Here is a 17,345-nt window from a genome sequence, read left to right on the forward strand (position 1 = left end):
ATCTGACTTTGCTGCAGCTGCGGCATAGGGTTGCACATGCAGCTTCAATTCAGTCCCTGACCTGGGAACTTCCATATGCTGTGGGTGCAGCCATAAAAAAATACAATTAGATAAGAAAGGGAGGAAAGCAGCTCTTGAATTTTGAAAACAAGTGAATCTATTTTTTAAATTGTTGACATAGCCACACAGAGCAGAGAATTATTTCAGCTAACCTTGTAATAGTAAAGATTTTTCTCTGTACATCCTCAGTAAAATATACTCCAATGAAAAGAAAAAATTATGCAGAGAAATTTTAAAGTTCATCCTGAAGGCATATTGATAGTGATTATATTGGTAGTGGTGTTTCCAAAGAATTCTTTTGATTGGATAAAGCAGATAAAAAGTAATTATGTCATTTTTGTTATGAACCAAGGTTTTTCAGCATAAGAGAAAAAAGATACAAAGTATAAAATCAGAAAAGTTAAGTAAAAATCTATTCTTCAAGATTCAGATCTAGACTCAAATCTAAACTGGAAATATTACTGTTAATTCATAATTTTTTCTCTTTTAAAAAGGAAAAATTTTTTCCTAGCTCTCAACCAAAATAGTCAGGAAGCAGTAATAATCCAGCAGTTGCTGAGCACCCAGCACCCACTGCTACCTACTGAATGAAGGAGTTCTTTGGAAAAACGGGTGATTTTGGGTCTGGGACAAGAAACGTACCCAGCATGTATTTGCCAGAATGCAAGAGTAATCGCATATCAAAAGGACACAAAGTCAGCTACATATGAAAAATGCACTGGGTGGTTATTTCTTTCACATTTCTATCCTAATCAGGACCAAAATTAAACTACCAAAATAATTTATTTTTAAAAATTATCAGTTGAGGAGTTCCCGTTGTGGCACAGCGCAAATGAATCTGACTAGGAACCATGAGGTTGTGGGTTCGATCCCTGGCCTCGTTCAGTGGGTTAAGGATCAGGCATTGCTGTGAGCTGTGGTGTAGGTCACAGATTCGGCTGGGATCTGGCATTGCTGTGGCTGTGTCGTAGGCAGTAAGCTGTAGCTCAGATTAGACCTCTAGCCTGAGAACTTCCATATGCCACAGGTGTGGCCCAAAAAGCAAAAAAAGTTGAAAACACACTTTCCAGATCTTACACTCTAGTGGAGAAAATGAAATACCCTGAAGCTTTGGGCTAAATTCAGCACAGTTATTCCTCTGGTCTTGTTGGTGACTTCTTCCTTCTGCACTGCTTCCCGTGAGTCCTTCCCAGAGCTGTCCACCTGGTAGAGAAGAGCTTTCCCAGCTAGAAAGATAATCTTCAGTCAAGTGTGTATGAAACGAACACCTCATGAGTAATTAATGACTAATTTTTACTTTTTCATAAAATGAAGTTTCAAATAAAGCTCAAAGGTAACTTGCTGAAATTTTGTACATTTATAACACTGAATGTGACCCACCTAGAATTGATAAAGATTATGCTTTTTTTTTCATTCTGTATATCACAAATTAAAGTTTAATTAAAATTTGCTATAACAAAATCATTTTCAAGGTTTGACAAATGAAGGCAGAAATAATTTAATGCCTTCTTAAAGATAATCATAATTGGAAATAATCCTAATTAGTAAGGTTAAGATTTTTTATGGTATTTTTTCTGAAATACCACAGAATATTTCTAAGAATTATTATTTCTAAAACTTATTTAGGTAGGTTAATAGCATTATCATGAATCAAAAAGCAAAGATTAGTAAACAACCAGATAACTCTGAGCAGAATTCAAACCTTTTCTTTTAATACCTGGATTTGGATAACCAACATATATTGTTTCTCAGCCTAAGTATTTTTCTGTGAAGTATAGTTTCTGCGCCACCTCATTTGAGCATTGACATCTTAGTCTTAGAAGAAGAGATGAACAGAATAAATGATGAGCTCCTTTTCCTCTGGGAGGTTATGTATACCTGTCTACAGAGATACGCGTTTATAGCTTAAAAAATTTCTCTCAGCAAGTTTCGTCCTGTCTTTTTTTCTCCTTCCTTCCTTTGAACAATCTTATTCTTCGTGTCATGGGACCAAGGGAGTGCAGCTCTGTGCTCATGCATGGGGCATGGTTCAAGAGGGAGAAGGTTTGGATGTAAAGTACCCCTCATCTCAGTACAACATGAGGAACTTACTCCTGCTTGCTGGCCTCAACTCACGGAGAGCAGAGTATACCAGCTCCTTGAAAGCGGAGTATCTTTTATCACAGTCTGTACAATATCTAAGGCTTAACCCCTGACAAGACCTCATGCCAGATTTCTCAATGTTAGACCTAGGAACACTAGCTCAACTGTGATAAACCTCATGTCTTTCAGAGATGGGGAAGTTCTGATGGCTATTTCTTCATTCATTGACACGGATCAAATAAATAACCTTTGGTCTTATCTGTCTCCTGTGATCCGTTCTTTTGCAAAGCTTTGGTTCTCATTCCTAAGAAAGAACTGAGATCCATTCTGCCTTGGAAGTGGATTTGTGTGTGCTTTATTCTTCTTTTTAAGTTTTTAAACTTGCACTGAGTATCAGGTATTAAAGATGGTGTGTCAGAAATTAAAAGAACATGGTGTGTCATGTTCTGGGATAATAACTCTACAAGTGTACTTTTGCTGTACATTCCTATTAAATCCACGGGGAGTGTTTCTTAGACACGGGAATGATGGGCAGCGCTGCTCACTTGCTGGCGGCCCTTTGCTCTCTACTTGCCACTTCCCAAGAGCTGTTTTGTAGGAGACACCCCATTTTTCACACAGTACCAGTGACATAGGAAACACTGCACATTATCTCATAAAGGAGAAATTTGATGCCACAGACAATTTTTCAATGAGCATTTTCTTTGCCATCGTATATGGGAAGGAGGAATTGGCTTAGAAATGTATGTCTATTATCGGGTGAAAATGTAAAGAGCCCAAATGCCCAATAATGTGGAACTTGTTAAACATCTGTTCAACTGAATACTATTTAGGCAGTTAAAATTAGATTTTAGAATAATATTTAATGACATGAAAAGAAATTTTCTTCTTTTTCTTTTCTTTCTTTCTTTCTTTATTGTCTTTTTGCCTTTTCTAGGGCTGCTCCCACAGCATATGGAGGTTCCCAGGCTAGGGGTCCAATCGGAGCTGTGGCCACCAGCCTACGCCACAGCCACAGCAACGCGGGATCCAAGCCTCGTCTGTGGCCTACACCACAGCTCACGGCAATGCCGGATCCTTAACCCACTGAGTAAGGCCAGAGATCGAACCTGCAACCTCATGGTTCCTAGTCGGATTCGTTAGCTACTGTGCCAAGATGGGAACTCCGAAATTTTCATAATGATGGGGATGGCTAAAATTTTTTGGGTGTTGGTTTTATGTCAGGCACCTTTCTTAGAGCTCATATTAACTCAATTGGTTAATCCTCATAACAGTGTTACAGTGAAAGGTATTGTTCTATTCATTTTAAGGGTGAGGGGAGGGAGTTCCCCTAGTGGAACCTCCGTATGCCACAAATGTGGCCCTAAAAAAAGAACTTGACGTAGTGTCCATGAAGTTGCGGGTTCAATCCCAGACCTTGCTCAGCGGCTTAAGGATCCAGTGTTGCTGCAAGCTGCTGTGTAGGTTATGAATGTAGCTTGGATCTGGCATTGCTGTGGATGAGGCGTAGGCCTACAGCTGCAGCTCCAGTTCTACCCCTAGCCTGGTGGTATAGCCCTAAAAAGAAAAAAAAAAAAAAAACAAAGGTGAGGACGTTGAAGCTCAAAGTATTTGAGTAGCTTGCCCAATCTGAGATAGCTTGTAGACAGAACTAGAATTCAGGCCCAGGCAGTTTGGCTCTAAAGCCCTTGCTCAAGCATCATTATGTGAAAAAATAGCAAAGAAAAATCTCTATAAACTTCTTTATGGAACTAGACAAAATGTTTTAAGTTCATCTAGAAAAGAAAATGTGTTAAAGGTACCCAGTCAAATTCTGAAAAAGCAGATTTGGTGGAGGAGAAGGATGTGTCCTACCAGATATCAAAATATACCATAAGATATAGCAACTTAAAAATACTGTATTGTAGCAGAAATAGAGAACAAATCAGAAAAGTATGCTACTTTTTTATTTTGTCTGTGCCTACAGCATATAAAAGTGTCCCGGCCAAAATAAAAGTAAAGAACACCTTAAGATACATGCGGAGCAGGGGAGAGATGGACTGGGAGTTTGGGATTGTCACATGCACACTAAGGTATAGGGGATGATTGGCCAATAGAGATCTGCTGTATAGCAAGGAGAACTCTACCCAATATCTATGTGGGAAAAGAATCTGAAAGAGAATGGCTATGTGTACATGTATAACTGAATTACTTTATTGTACAGCAGAAATTATCACAACATTGTAAATCAACTATAATTCAATAAAACTTTTTTTAAAATGGGGAAAAAAAAGAATAAAAAATAAAAGTTTCTGGGCCAGGGATCAAACCTGAGCCACAGCAGCAGCCAGAGCCACAGTGAGAACACCAGATCCTTAACCCACTGAGCCACAAGAGAACTCCAGAAAGCATGCTTTTTATGTTCATGAGCAAGACGCTAAACAGATACAACTAAATATTAACAGTGATTATCCCTGATAAGAGGGATTTTTCTTTTTGTTTCTTTGCATGTGTTAAACTACCACAGTGAACATATTGAATCATCCAGTATTAGCAGATCTATTTTTAATGCTTTTAAAGCTTCAGGTCATAATCTTTCTGTTTGATTTTTTACATAGTGTATCCTGCATTTCCTGAATTGCTTGCTCCTCAAAGTGAATTCTCTAAAAATTTTTTTTATATAATGATTTTATTTTTTCCATTATAGCTGGTTTACAGTGTTCTGTCCATTTTCTGCTGTACAGCATGGTGACCCGGTTACACATACATGTATACATTCTTTTTTCTTACATTATCATGCTCCATCATAAGTGACTAGACATAGTTCTCAGTGCTACACAGCAGGATCAATCTCATCACTCATCCATTCCCACGGCAATCATCTGCATTTGTTATTTGTGGACTTATTAATGATGGCTATTCTGACAGGTGTGAAGTGGTATCTCATGGTAGTTTTGATTTGCATTTCTTTAATAACCAGTTATGGTGAGCATTTTTTCATGTGCTTGTTGGCCATCTGTATATATTCCTTAGAGAAATGTCTGTTCAGGTCTTTTGCCTATTTTTCAATTGGGTTGTTGGCTTTTTTGCTATTGAGCTGTATAAGTTCTTTGTATATTTTAGAGATTAAGTCCTTGTCAGTTGAATCGTTTGAAACTATCTTCTCCCATTCTGGAAGTTGTCTTTTTTTCTTTTTTTTTCTTTTTCTTTTTTTCATGGTTTCCTTTGCTGTGCCAAAGCTTGTCAGTTTGATTAGGTCCCATTGGTTTATTTTTGCTTTTACTTCTGTTGCCTTGGGAGACTGACCTGAGAAAAACATTTGTAAGGTTGATGTCAGAGAATGTTTTGTCTGTGTTCCCTTCCAGGAGTTTGATGATGTCTTGTCTTACATCTAAGTCTTTAAGCCATTTTGAGTTTATTTTTGTGCATGGTGTAAGGGTGTGTTCTAGTTTCATTGATTTGCACACAGCCGTCCAGGTTTCCCAGCAATACTTGCTGAAAAGACTGTCTTTTTCCCATTTTTTGTTCTTGCCTCCTTTGTCAAAGATTAATTGGCCATAGGTGTCTGGGTTTATTTCTGGGTTCTCTATTCTGTTCCATTGGTCTGTCTGTCTGTCTGCCTGTCTGTTTTGGTACCATTACCACAGTGTCTTGATGACTGTGGCTTTGTAATATTGCCTGACGTCTGGGAGAGTTATGCCTCCTGCTTGGTTTTTGTTCCTCGGGATTGTTTTGGCAATTCTGAGTCTTTTGTGGTTCCATATAAGTTTTTGGATTGTTTGTTCTGGTTCTGTGAAAAATGTCATGGGTGATTTGATAGGGATTGCATTGAATCTGTAGATTGCTTTGGGTAATATGGCCATTTTTACAGTATTAATTTTTCCCACCCAGGAGCATGGAATCTTCTTTAATTTCCTTGATTAATGTTTTATAGTTCCCAACATATAAGTCTTTCACTTCCTTGGTCAGATTTATTCCCAGGTATTTGATTTTTGGGGATGCAATTTTAAAAGTTATTTTTGTATTCCTTTTCTAATACTTCATTGTTAGTATACAGAAATGCAACTGATTTCTGAATATTAATCATATCCTGCCACTTTGCTGAATTTGTTGATCAGTTCAAGTAGTTTTTGGTTGAATCCTTAGGGTTTTCTATATGTAGTATCATGTCATCTGCATACAGTGACAGTTTTACCTCTTCTCTTCCTATTTGGATCCCTTTTATTTCTTTTGTTTGTCTGATTGCTATGGCTAGGACTTCCAGTACTATGTTGAATAACAGTGGTGAGAGTAGGCATCCTTGTCTTGTTCCAGATTTTAGTGGGAAGGCTTTCAACTTTTCTCCATTGAGGATTATATTTGCTGTGGGCTTGTCATAAATGGCTTTTATTATTTTAAGGTATGTTCCCTCTGTACCCACTTTGGTACAAATTTTGATCATGAATGGATGTTGGACTTTGTGAAATGCTTTTTCTGCATCTATTGTGGTTCTTGACTTTTCTTTTGTTAATGTGGTGTATGAGGTTGATTGATTTGCGTATGAGAGAACATACTTGAAATAATTTATATACTCTTAAATTTGTTGAAGTTAGCTTCGTGCCCCAGTACGTGATCAATTCTTGAGAGTGTTCCATGTGCACTTGAGAAGAATGTATATTCTGATTTTTTTGGATGTAATGTCCTGAAAATGTTGATTAAGTCTAACTTTTCTGTTGTGTCATTTAGGATCTCTGTTGCCTCATTGATTTTTCTGTCTAGAGGATCTGTCCATTGATGTGAGTGGGGTGTTAAAGTCTCATACTATGATTGTATTCCCATCAGTTTCTCCTTTTGTATCTGTTAGTATTTGTTATAGGTTCTCCTATATTAGGGGAATATGTATTGATGATTGTGATATCCTCTTCTTGAATGGATCCTTTAACCATTAAATAGTGTCCTTCTTTGTCATTCTTTATGGCCTTCATTTTAAAGTCTATTATGTCTGATATGAGTATTGCAACTCCTGATTTCCTGTCTTGTCCATTGGCATGAAATATCTTTTCCCATCTCCTCACTTTCAATCTATATGTGTCCTTTGCCCTAAGGTGAGTTTCTTGTAGACAGCAGATTGAAGATTTTTGCTTTCTTATCCAATCTGCCATTCTGTGTCTTTTGATTGGAGCATTCAGTCCATTGACATTTAAGGTGATTATTGACAGGTATGTATTTATTGCCAGTTTAAACCTTGTTTTCCATTGATTCTATGTTTCTCTTCTTTTCTTTTTTTGTTTGGATGGTTTGCATTTATTTTATGCTTGAGTACTTTTCAGTTTTTGTGAATGTAGTGTTTGGTTTTGATTTGCGGTTGCCCTATTTTTTAAGTATGTTAATAACCCCTTCCTATATCTGCTTTCTTTAGCCTGGTGGTCATATAGGCTCAAACATCATTAAAATTAAAAAGTAATCTATATTTTCTTACTTTCCTTCCCCACATTGTATGATTTTGATGTCCTTTTTTTTTTTTTTTTTTTTTTTAACATCTTCATGTTTAGATCTGGCTTATTTAAGTGATTAGTTTCCAATTGTGGTTTCCTCCATCCTAATTCTTCTTACTTTTTTAAAATTTATTTATTTAGAGAAGCCCTTTCAGTATTTCTTTTAGAATGGGTTTAGTATTGCTGTACTCTTTTAGCTTTTGTTTGTTGGAAAAATTCTTTATTTCCCCTTCTATTTTAAATGATATTCTTGCTGGGTAGAGTATTCTAGGTTGCAAATCTTTCCTTTCAGCACTTTAGATATATCTTGCCACTCCCTTCTGACCTGTAGTGTTTCTGTAGAGAAATCAGCTGATAGCCTTATGGGGGTTCCCTTATAATTAACCCTTTGCTTTTCTCTTGCTGCCTTTAGAATCCTCCGTTTAACTTTTGCTGTTTTTTTTATAATATGTCTTGGTGTGGGCCTGTTTGGGTTCAACTTGTTTGGGGCCCTCTGTGCTTCCTGTATCTTGCTATCGGTATCCTTTAGATTTGGAAAGTTTTCATCCATAATTTCTTCAAATATATTTCCAATCCCCTTTTCTTTTTCTTCTCCTTCTGTAATTGCTGTTATGGGTAGATTGGCCTGCTTTATATTATCCCATAGGTCTCTTATATTGCTTTCATGTTTTTTCATTTGGTTTTCTGTCTGCTGTTCTGATTGGGTGATTTCCATTATTCTATCTTCCACATCATTAATTCGTTCCTGTGCATTGTTCTTTCTGCTCTTTATTGCCTTTAGCTTAGTTTGCTTCTCTGCAAATGAATTTTCCAGTTTTTCTTGGCTCTTCCTTATATTTTCTAGTTCCTTTCTAAAGGAATCTGCATTACTGTTCATATCCTCTCTTAATTCCTTCAGTATTTTCACTATCTCCCTTTTGAACTCAGTATCTGTCAGACTGCAGAGGTCTTTTTCATTGCTGACTGCTTTAGGTGAATTCTCCTGTTACTTTAACTGGGAACGCTTTCAGAACGTCTCCATCTTGCTTGTGTTCTTCTTCTGTGAGTTTGGGGAAGCCAAACTGTAGTCTTGTAAAGCTACTTCTATGCAAGAGTTCCCCTTTGTGTTTTGGGAGGTGTTACTATTTATCTTTGGTGTGGGAGTATGAATATTTGCTGTCTTGTTCTTCAGTGTGAGCAGGCTGTTGTCCCCAGGATCCTCAGTGTGTTTTCAGGGAGAAGGAGGCAATGGGTAGGGCCAGCAGTCAGTTGCCTGGTCGTTGGGCTCTCAACGGCAGCAAGGACCTGCAGGAAGGTGGCATGGGATACTCCTAGTTGTAGGGCCCTGGGAGGTGGTAATGAGCTCTAGGCAGATCTACAAGGTGACCAGAGCATTTGGCAGTAGCAGCAGCAGGTTGTTTGAGTTCCCAGGGGATTGAGAGCAACAACAGCTTGTGTTCAGTTGCAGTGCCCTCCTTTGAAGTGAGTGGAACAGCAGCAGGTGGTGCCTGTTCAGGGACCCCTAGTGGTAGCGGGCCACAACTGCTTCTGGAGTCAGTGATAACTGTGGTGGTTTGCCCCCACCACCTGTAGACCTTGCATGAAGCAACCCGTCTCACTTAGCCAACATAGGAGGTGCTGTACAGGCTGCTCCTAATTGGAGGATCCTGGGAAGCAACAGAGATCAGGTGTGTGGGCACTGCCTGGAGCATTTGGCAGTGGCAGCAGCAGGGCGGGTATGTTCCCAGGGGTGCGAGAGCACCAACAGGTGGTGTTCAGTCACAATGCCCTCTTCTGTGGTGCCCTTGCAGTGAATGGGGGCTGCAAGTGGTGTCTGTTCTCAGACTCCTAGTGGTGGCAAGCCACTCCCACCTCTGGAGACAGAGATAACTGCGGTGATTTTCCTCCACCTCCTGTAGACCATGCAAGAAGCACCTCGTCCTGCTTAGCCCCCCCAGGAGGTCGTGCACGAGCTGCTCCTTGTTGCAAGTTCCTGGGAAGGGACAGTGATCAAGTGTCTGGGCACCGCCCAGAGTGTTTGGCAGTGGCAGCAACAGGGCGGGTGTGCTCCCAGGGGAGCAAGAGCAACAACAGGGGGAGTTCCGTCACAGTGTCCTTCTCTGTGGTGCCCTCTGAGGTGGTTGGGGCTGCAGGTGATTTTTGTTCAGGTATCTCCAGGGGCGGTGGGCTACGCCCACCTCTGGAGTCAGAGATAACGCCGTGGTTTGCCGCCCACCACCTGCAAACCAGGCAAGCAGCACCCTGTCCCACTTAGCCCATGCAGGACATGCTGCACCAGCTGTTCCTAGTTGTAGAGTCTTGGAAAAGGACAGTGACCAAGTGTCTGGGCACTGCCCAGAGCATTTGCCAGTGGCAGCTGCAGGGCAGGTGTGTTGCCAGAGGGGTGAGAGCAACAGCATATGCTGCTTGGTTGCAGTTTCCTCTTTTTTTATTTTTTGCTAACCCCTGAGGTGACTGGGGTCTCAGGTGGAGGCCACTCACAGGCCCCCAATGGTGGCAAGCCACCCCTCCCTCTGGCCTCTGAGATGACCACTGCAGTCTGTCCCTGCCACCCGTAGATCGTGCAAGAGGCACCACGTTGCACTTAGCCCCCTGATACCCTTAGCCCACACAAGAGGTACCTGGCCACCAGTAGCCTGCACAAGAAGCACCCACTGTCCCCTAAACGATCAAGACGCTTCTTGCAGCCCATAGCCTGCGCCAGAGCCTCCCCGCCCTCTGAGAGCCCACGGGCATGCACACACTCTGGAGCAGGGACTTTCCTAGGGTGGTCTCCTCTCACCCTCCCCAACAATGGCGCCTTGCCTCTCCTGTGGGTCTGGACCTTCTCCCGGGTTTCCTCTGCCATGGCGTTCTACTCCCCCACCCATGGCACACTGCTCCTTAGTCCCTTAGGCTGTCTCCACACCACCAACCCAGTCCTCTCCCTGGGACTGACCTTAGGCTGTGGTGTCCAGGCCGGTGGTTCAGATGGCGTGTGCGGCTCTCACTCTGCTTTGCTGTTCTCAGTCCAGCTACTGCGCTTTTCTCGGCGGCCTTGAGGTCCCTCCAACTCAGCTTATATTTTTCAGTCAGTTAGGTGTCTTCCCAGGAGATGGGTTCCTCTTCTCCTTCACAGCTCCCTCTCAGGAATGATAGTCCCATCCTGATTCCTTTTCTATCTCTCTCTTTTTTTCTTTTGTTCTACCCAGTTATGTCAAGAGTTTCTTGCCCTTTTTGGAGGTTTTAGTTCTTCTACCAGCATGCAGGTCATGTTCTGTGTGAGTCGTTTTACATGTAAATGTGTTTTTTTGATGTGTTTATGGGAGAAGGTGAGCTCGACCTCTCACTCCTCCAGCATCTTACTCCACCCCCCAAAAATATTTTATAGGTTTATATATTACATTCACTGAGGGCTTAATTCAACCAACCACAAAGAATCACCAATCCAGTCTTCCATTTTGGTGAACATGGAGAAGAGGCAATGGGGTAACAATCCGCTTCTGGTCTAGGGTTGAAGGGGAGGATTTCAAAATCTTCAACTCATTTCCAAAACCTGAATTGTCTTTATAGATGATGTAAAGAAAAGCTATTGAATTTTAATATGTGGCTTCTGTCTGATCACCTTACTGAACTTGATTATAAGTTGTAATTGTTTTTTGGTGATTCTCTTAGATTTTTTAGGTATATAAACATTTCATTTATAGGTAACGATAAACTTTTCCCTAATATTTTTGGTCTGTATGTTGTATAACATCCCCCCCAAAATAGAATAGTTGTTTAAAAGGATGAGTAATTCTTATAACAACACGAAAAGAGTCCTATATATCATGAAGAGAAAAAAATAGAGCCCTTTGACCCTAGTTAACTTTAATGATCTCCTGAAGACTGTCTCCAGGTACAATCACCTTGAGGGTCAGGGCTTCAGCATTTTGAGGGGACACAGTTCAGTCCGTAGCAGTGCCTAAACATTTTTGCTCAGCAGCCTCAGAAATCCTATGTTTATTTTATTTCCAACAGGATTTATTTGATCCTTTCTTATGATATTCTTAAGGCACTTACTTTACAGTGTGTCATAGAAATTTCATCTAAATTTAACCTTATGAATCATTTCCTCTTAGACACAAAATCGAATGAAGCTAATGGCGGACAATTATGAGGATGACCACTTCAGATCCTCCCATTCCAATCAAACCAATCATAAACCCTCCCCAGACCAGGTAAGACTGCGTTCGATTGTTTCGTGGAAACCCATATGCTTTTATTTTGATGTATTTTGTACTAGCATGTTATAGATTCTGGGCTGTAAGCTGAATAAAAATCAGTTTCTTTACTCAACAGATTTGAGGACAACAAAGAATCCTTAGGTTGAAATGAGGAAACAGTTTAATCTTCTCAGGGATACTTACTAATTTTCTTATTAAAGAGTGCCTTAGTGAGAAACAAAACTTGTCATAAGCTCAGTGAGGCACACAGAGTTGAGTGTAGGGGTAACTTGTTTACTCACAGCTGTAACCATCTCTGCTCATCACCTGTGAAATGTGGAGATTGAAGCTTAGTTTCTCCAGTCCCATTTCTTGGTGGACCCCTCCAGTATGTGTCATTGCTAAATTGTTAGCTTCAACTTCTCATGCACGCAACAGAGACCATGATGAGTCAGCCTGCAGGGAAGCATATTCAACTCCAGTTTGGAGGAAGAAGGGAACTCTCCCAAGATCTTGAATATGATGGATGGGGGAGAGTGGTGAGCAGATTACCTCATATCCCATTGCCGAAAATCAGATTTCAGCGTCTCCATCACACTCAGTCTTAAAGCATATAGCTGAGGGAGAAAAATAATAAAGTAATCACATCCATATGACTAAAGAGTCAAGGGGAACTCCTCCACTAAACATCTCCTCGAAGTGATAGCAGAACTTCGTCTTAAGAGAGGAAGAAGAAATATTGCAGATGAAAGCAGCGATATCGAAAATGCAGTTTTTCCTAAAGTTCAGAAGGTATAGTTGTGGTATGATGACATTTACTGAGCCAGCTGAGGCAGACCTGCTATTTTGGGGGAGAAATAGTACAATCTTAAATGTAGGCAAAATGCAGAGCTGTCAGTCTTTCCTGCCAAGAAATCATTTTGCTGTTTCTGTCCACTTCTTGATACCTGGAATTAAGTTTATGCCAGTGAATATGAGATGAGTGTTAGAGCCTTCCCCTGAAACAGGTTTTGCTGATAAATACAAGGACTTGGGTGCCTGGGAGTAGTGGGAGGCAAGCAGAAATGGGTAAAAGTTGAGGAAAGGACCAAAAATAAAGACAAGCCTCCAACTTGCTACTTTTGGCCAGACCCAGCACTGGCCGGAGACACATCTTGGGGAGGTAGGCGGTCTAGGTGCCCTTGCAGACTGAGCCCGGGTCAGAACTGATGTGAGAGGGTCAGGCGGGTAGAGATCGTGTTCTGCTGCTACATCATATGTGTCTGTTTTGAATACTAACCAGCTCTTTTTCGTCCCCATGCTGCTCTGGGCTCTTTGCCACCCCTCCCGGTAGGATGAGGAGGAGGGTATATGGGCATAGTCAACCACATCCTCCTAGTTCAGCCATTTTGTTCAGAACGGTGAGCAACGGCTTTCCTGAGCTACAGAAATGTGTTTGTTTGCGTTCACTTTTTTTTCATACAATCACCCTCACGTATTGTTTCTCTATGATTCATTAAATCTTCAGTGTGCTTTGTGCTTTCTCATTTTCACTTGATCCCTGTGTGTATTGCTATGCTTCTGACATAGCAGGGTTTGGGTTTGGTTTTTTTTTCCCCCTCGTTGTGTGTTAATAGTCACTTTTGTAATTTCTTACACATTTTTGGGAGAACTTCCAGGGCATATGACTAAATTTCTCCCATCATTTTATTTGTAAATATCCCCTCTAGCATGTTTTTGGTGTCCTGGTAAGGTTCATAGTGATTTACATCAAACTGAAAATAAAAAATTGATCACATACTCTGCCAGTAGCTTTGGGATATACTTTCATGATAAGTAATAATATATTGTCCTAGAAGAAAGAAAAAAAAAAAAAAAAAACCTGTACCATGGACTAAAAACCCTTAGTTTCTCTCTGTATAAGAATGATCTGAAGTCTCAGGGTCAGTAGTTTTTCCAAAGTGCCGTCCTGGGGCATCCCCTAGGGTTTGGACATTACTCCCAAACTATCCTTAAAAATAAAGAAAAGTAAAAAAGTAAATAAAGACTTTTTAAAAAGTCAATCTAAAGACTCCTTTCCTCTCTTTTATGGATTGCTGCTGGGTTAAACAGTTGCCAGGACCCTGTCTAAATTCTCCTTTCCAGGCCAATTGGCTAGAATAGAGTCCAGCTGTGTCAGGATCTCCCTTTGATCTGATGCCCTGGAGGTTTGACTGAGGAAATCCTTTTCTTAGAAAAAGTAATAATCATGATGAATAAGTTCACACATACTGGTGGCCTTGCTCTCCCTGGATTCACTGCCCTGCTTATTGGTGATCTCACTCTTCTGGAGTCAATTCTCCCTGAAAAGTCTGTGTCTTGGTGTTACCCTTCTTAAAATGCTGAGGACTGTGTAGACCTCTGACTGGCAGCCACAGCCAAGAAAAAGGATGAGGTAAGTTGTGGAAGGGCATGCACTTCGAGGATGGCTCTGTCCTGAGGCTTTGAGGGAAGCTGAAATGCATGGTGCCAACCAGAAAGCTCTTTGGGTCTAAACGCTGCATGCCAGACAGAGCTGAAGCCAAGAAAATCAGTGTGTTCCTTCTCTTTATCTTCTCTACACCCTACAAGGGTAGGTATTTGTGGGGCTGTGCACTGGCTGAACATGGTTACCAGGCTCCTCCTCCCGGATGAAGCCGCCATGTTGTTTTGGCGGAACATGGAAGCTTCCCAGCGCACCTCAGCAGGAAGCCCCCCACATGCAGGAGCAGGGCTGTGTTTTGATTGTACTCCCTTTTCCAGCCAGTGGAAGAAACACTGTAGGTGTTACAGGAAACAAGGCCCTTAGGCAGCTTCCCAGGAGACTAAGAAATGAGCAGACCTTCACATAGCCTTGTTCTTGTGTCTCTTCTCTCACAGTAGAACAAACTCCCAGCAAGTGTTCAAATGCTACAGGTTTTTTTTTTTTTTAAGTACTGTGCCATTGATCCTAATGCATTAAAGTATTAACTGTCATTGTCTTAACAAAGTGCAGTTGCAGTTAACTGACCTCAGTAGGAGTTTCTATGATACAGTATCTCAGATTTTCTAAAATGTGCTGTAAATATTATAAAGGGTTTACCTAAAGAAAAGCATGAGTGACTCCTAAAACATTGCTCAAGTCTCGACATGCTATCTAGTTTCCTTGCTAATTCTATAGAGAACAGATTTTCTTACCAAAATTTCAAACTTTAGTGATTTATCTTATCAAACTTAAGAATATAAGTAATGTTTTGTGTGTAAAAATGTTTTAAAACATCATATATACCAGTAGTATGAGTGTTACTAGATGTAATCAATTCTCAGATGGGAAGAGAATCACAGATGTGTAGGGCTGGGAGGGGTCCAGGCCATGTCATGAGAAGTGGTGGAGCCTGATGGTTAAGAGTCCAGGACTTGGAGCAGGTCCTGATGCCACCACTTACTGGTGGTCCTTGGTGTCAGACAAGGTGTGACTCTCTCTGTGCTTCCTTTTCTTCATGAGTTAGAGTCATGAACTCTGCAGCCAGACTTTGAATCTAGACTCCTCCACTTTCTGTGGCCTTGGGAAAGTAACTTCATCTCTGAAGCCCAGCTTCTTTGTAAATTGGATTTATTAATAGTACCTACTGTATAGGTTGTTGGAAAGATTAACAAGTTAATGTATGTAAAATGCTTTGCACAGTGCCTTCCACCAGCAAGTGCTTTATACTGTTGATATTTTTATTGTTGCTGTTGTCCACAGCCACACCACCCTGAATGTGCCCAATCTCGTCTGTTGTTGCTGTTGTCACTGTTTACTTGAACCCATCTCCAGGAAGGAGTAAGCTCTCAGTAAATATTAGTTACTATTACCAATATCTAGTCCAGTACCCTCATTTTATAGGTGCAAAAAAAGGATTTGGGATTGTGATAAAGTCCCCAGGCATTTCAGTGGTTTGGAATGAGGGACCATAGGAGTTCCCTGGTGTCTCAACAGGTAAAGGATCCCACATTGTCACTGCTATATCATGGGTTCAGTCCCTAGCCTGGGAACTTCCAGATGCTTCGGGCAAAGCCAAAAAAAAAGAAAAACCAGAGAGGAACTGTAGACTGTAGCTGACAGCCAAGCTATGTCCGTGATTTTGTGTCACTTTTATCACCAAGAATTTAGTCTTCTATGTGTGAGGAATTTTTTTTCCCTTGGGAAAAACACCTTGAATTTTATAAAGAAATTACCTACAAAAGAAATTTGGGGAGTTCCCGTCGTGGCGCAGTGGTTAACGAATCCAACTAGGAACCATGAGGTTGTGGGTTCGATCCCTGCCCTTGCTCAGTGGGTTAACGATCCGGCGTTGCCGTGAGCTGTGGTGTAGGTTGCAGACTCGGCTGGGATCCTGCGTTGCTGTGGCTCTGGCGTAGGCTGGCAGCTACAGCTCCGATTAGACCCCTAGCCTGGGAACCTCCATATGCTGTGGGAGCGGCCCAAGAAATGGCAAAAAAAGACAAAAAAAAAAAAAAAAAAGAAAGAAATTTGGCTATTGAAACTTTCTTTGAAAGTTTTTGCTGTCAAGCAGTCCTTTTAAGACATGCAGAGTATCACAAGCTTTATCCACACTTAGAAAATGCAGCGGTGTCCCTGGTTTCTCCTGAAGCCTGTAGGAAGCCTGTGCAGTGTACCCCTGCACTCTCTGTCCCTCAGATTTGTGTTTTCTTCTGTCATACTTTTCCCTGAGGGCAGGGACTTCAGTATGCTTACTGTTGTATTCCCATCACCTGGAACAAAGCCTGGTATACAGTAGGCCCTCAATAGACATGTATTGAATTAATCAACTTCTGAACCCATGAAATCCAGAAAACAAACAGTAAAGTTTACATTGAAACCAAGAGCACAAAATTAGCTGTTATCTTTAATATCAGCATTGCTAGTGCAGTAGGGAGGTTCTGAAAGGAGAGATAAGAAAGGTGTCTAGAAACCAAAGACCTATAAACCCGTGGCATATGGAGGTTCCCAGGCTAGGGGTGAATTGGAGCTGTAGCTGCTGGCCTACAGCACAGCAACACAGGATCCAAGCCACATCTGGGACCTATATCATAGCTCACAGCAATGCCGGATCCTTAACACACTGAGTTAGGCCAGGGATTGACTCTTTGTCCTCGTGGATGCTAGTCAGATTCATTTCCACTGAGCCACAACAGGACCTCCTAGAGATGATGTAAATATTAACACAAGCTCTTAAGACAAGTGTTTTAAAACAAATGTCTTTTATTCTCTTGGCATTGCCTTTGGCCCGTCCTAGTTGGGGTGTTCACATAATCTCCTTATCAGTTTGAAACATTCTAAAATTATTCTGTTGTGTTAGTACTGCAATGGAAGTCTTTAAGCATCTAAAGAATGGAGAGGTGTGAAATCATCTTGCAGAACTGAATGGGGTAGTGAGGACTGGGGTCACTCAGTGAGTTAAAGAATCTGGCATGGCCGTGAGCTGTGTTATAGGTCACAGATACAGCTCAGATCCTGGGTTGCTGTGGCTGTGGCATAGGGCAGTGGCTGCAGCTCCAATTTGACCCCTAGCCTGGGAACTTCCACATGTCCCAGGTGTGGCAAGAA

The 17,345-nt window shown here is 41.2% G+C and overlaps 1 protein-coding gene across 26 annotated transcripts in view; it reads left to right on the forward strand.

Moving 5' to 3' along the window:
- Nucleotides 1-17,345, forward strand: part of ERC1 (ELKS/RAB6-interacting/CAST family member 1) — a 384,984-nt gene that overhangs the window by 317,275 nt on the left and 50,364 nt on the right. For 15 of the 26 annotated variants that reach the window (XM_021092976.1, XM_021092972.1, XM_021092980.1 and 12 more), the window contains one exon: nucleotides 11,696-11,794. In XM_021092976.1, the coding sequence (XP_020948635.1) occupies nucleotides 11,696-11,794 (99 nt within the window). Of the gene's footprint in view, nucleotides 1-11,695; nucleotides 11,795-13,112; nucleotides 13,180-17,345 lie in introns of all 26 variants that reach the window. The other 11 variants (XR_002344310.1, XR_002344314.1, XR_002344307.1 and 8 more) reach the window with 1 other exon arrangement.

This window comes from Sus scrofa, chromosome 5 (genome assembly GCF_000003025.6).
Source record: "Sus scrofa isolate TJ Tabasco breed Duroc chromosome 5, Sscrofa11.1, whole genome shotgun sequence".
Classification (NCBI taxonomy): Eukaryota; Metazoa; Chordata; class Mammalia; order Artiodactyla; family Suidae; genus Sus; species Sus scrofa.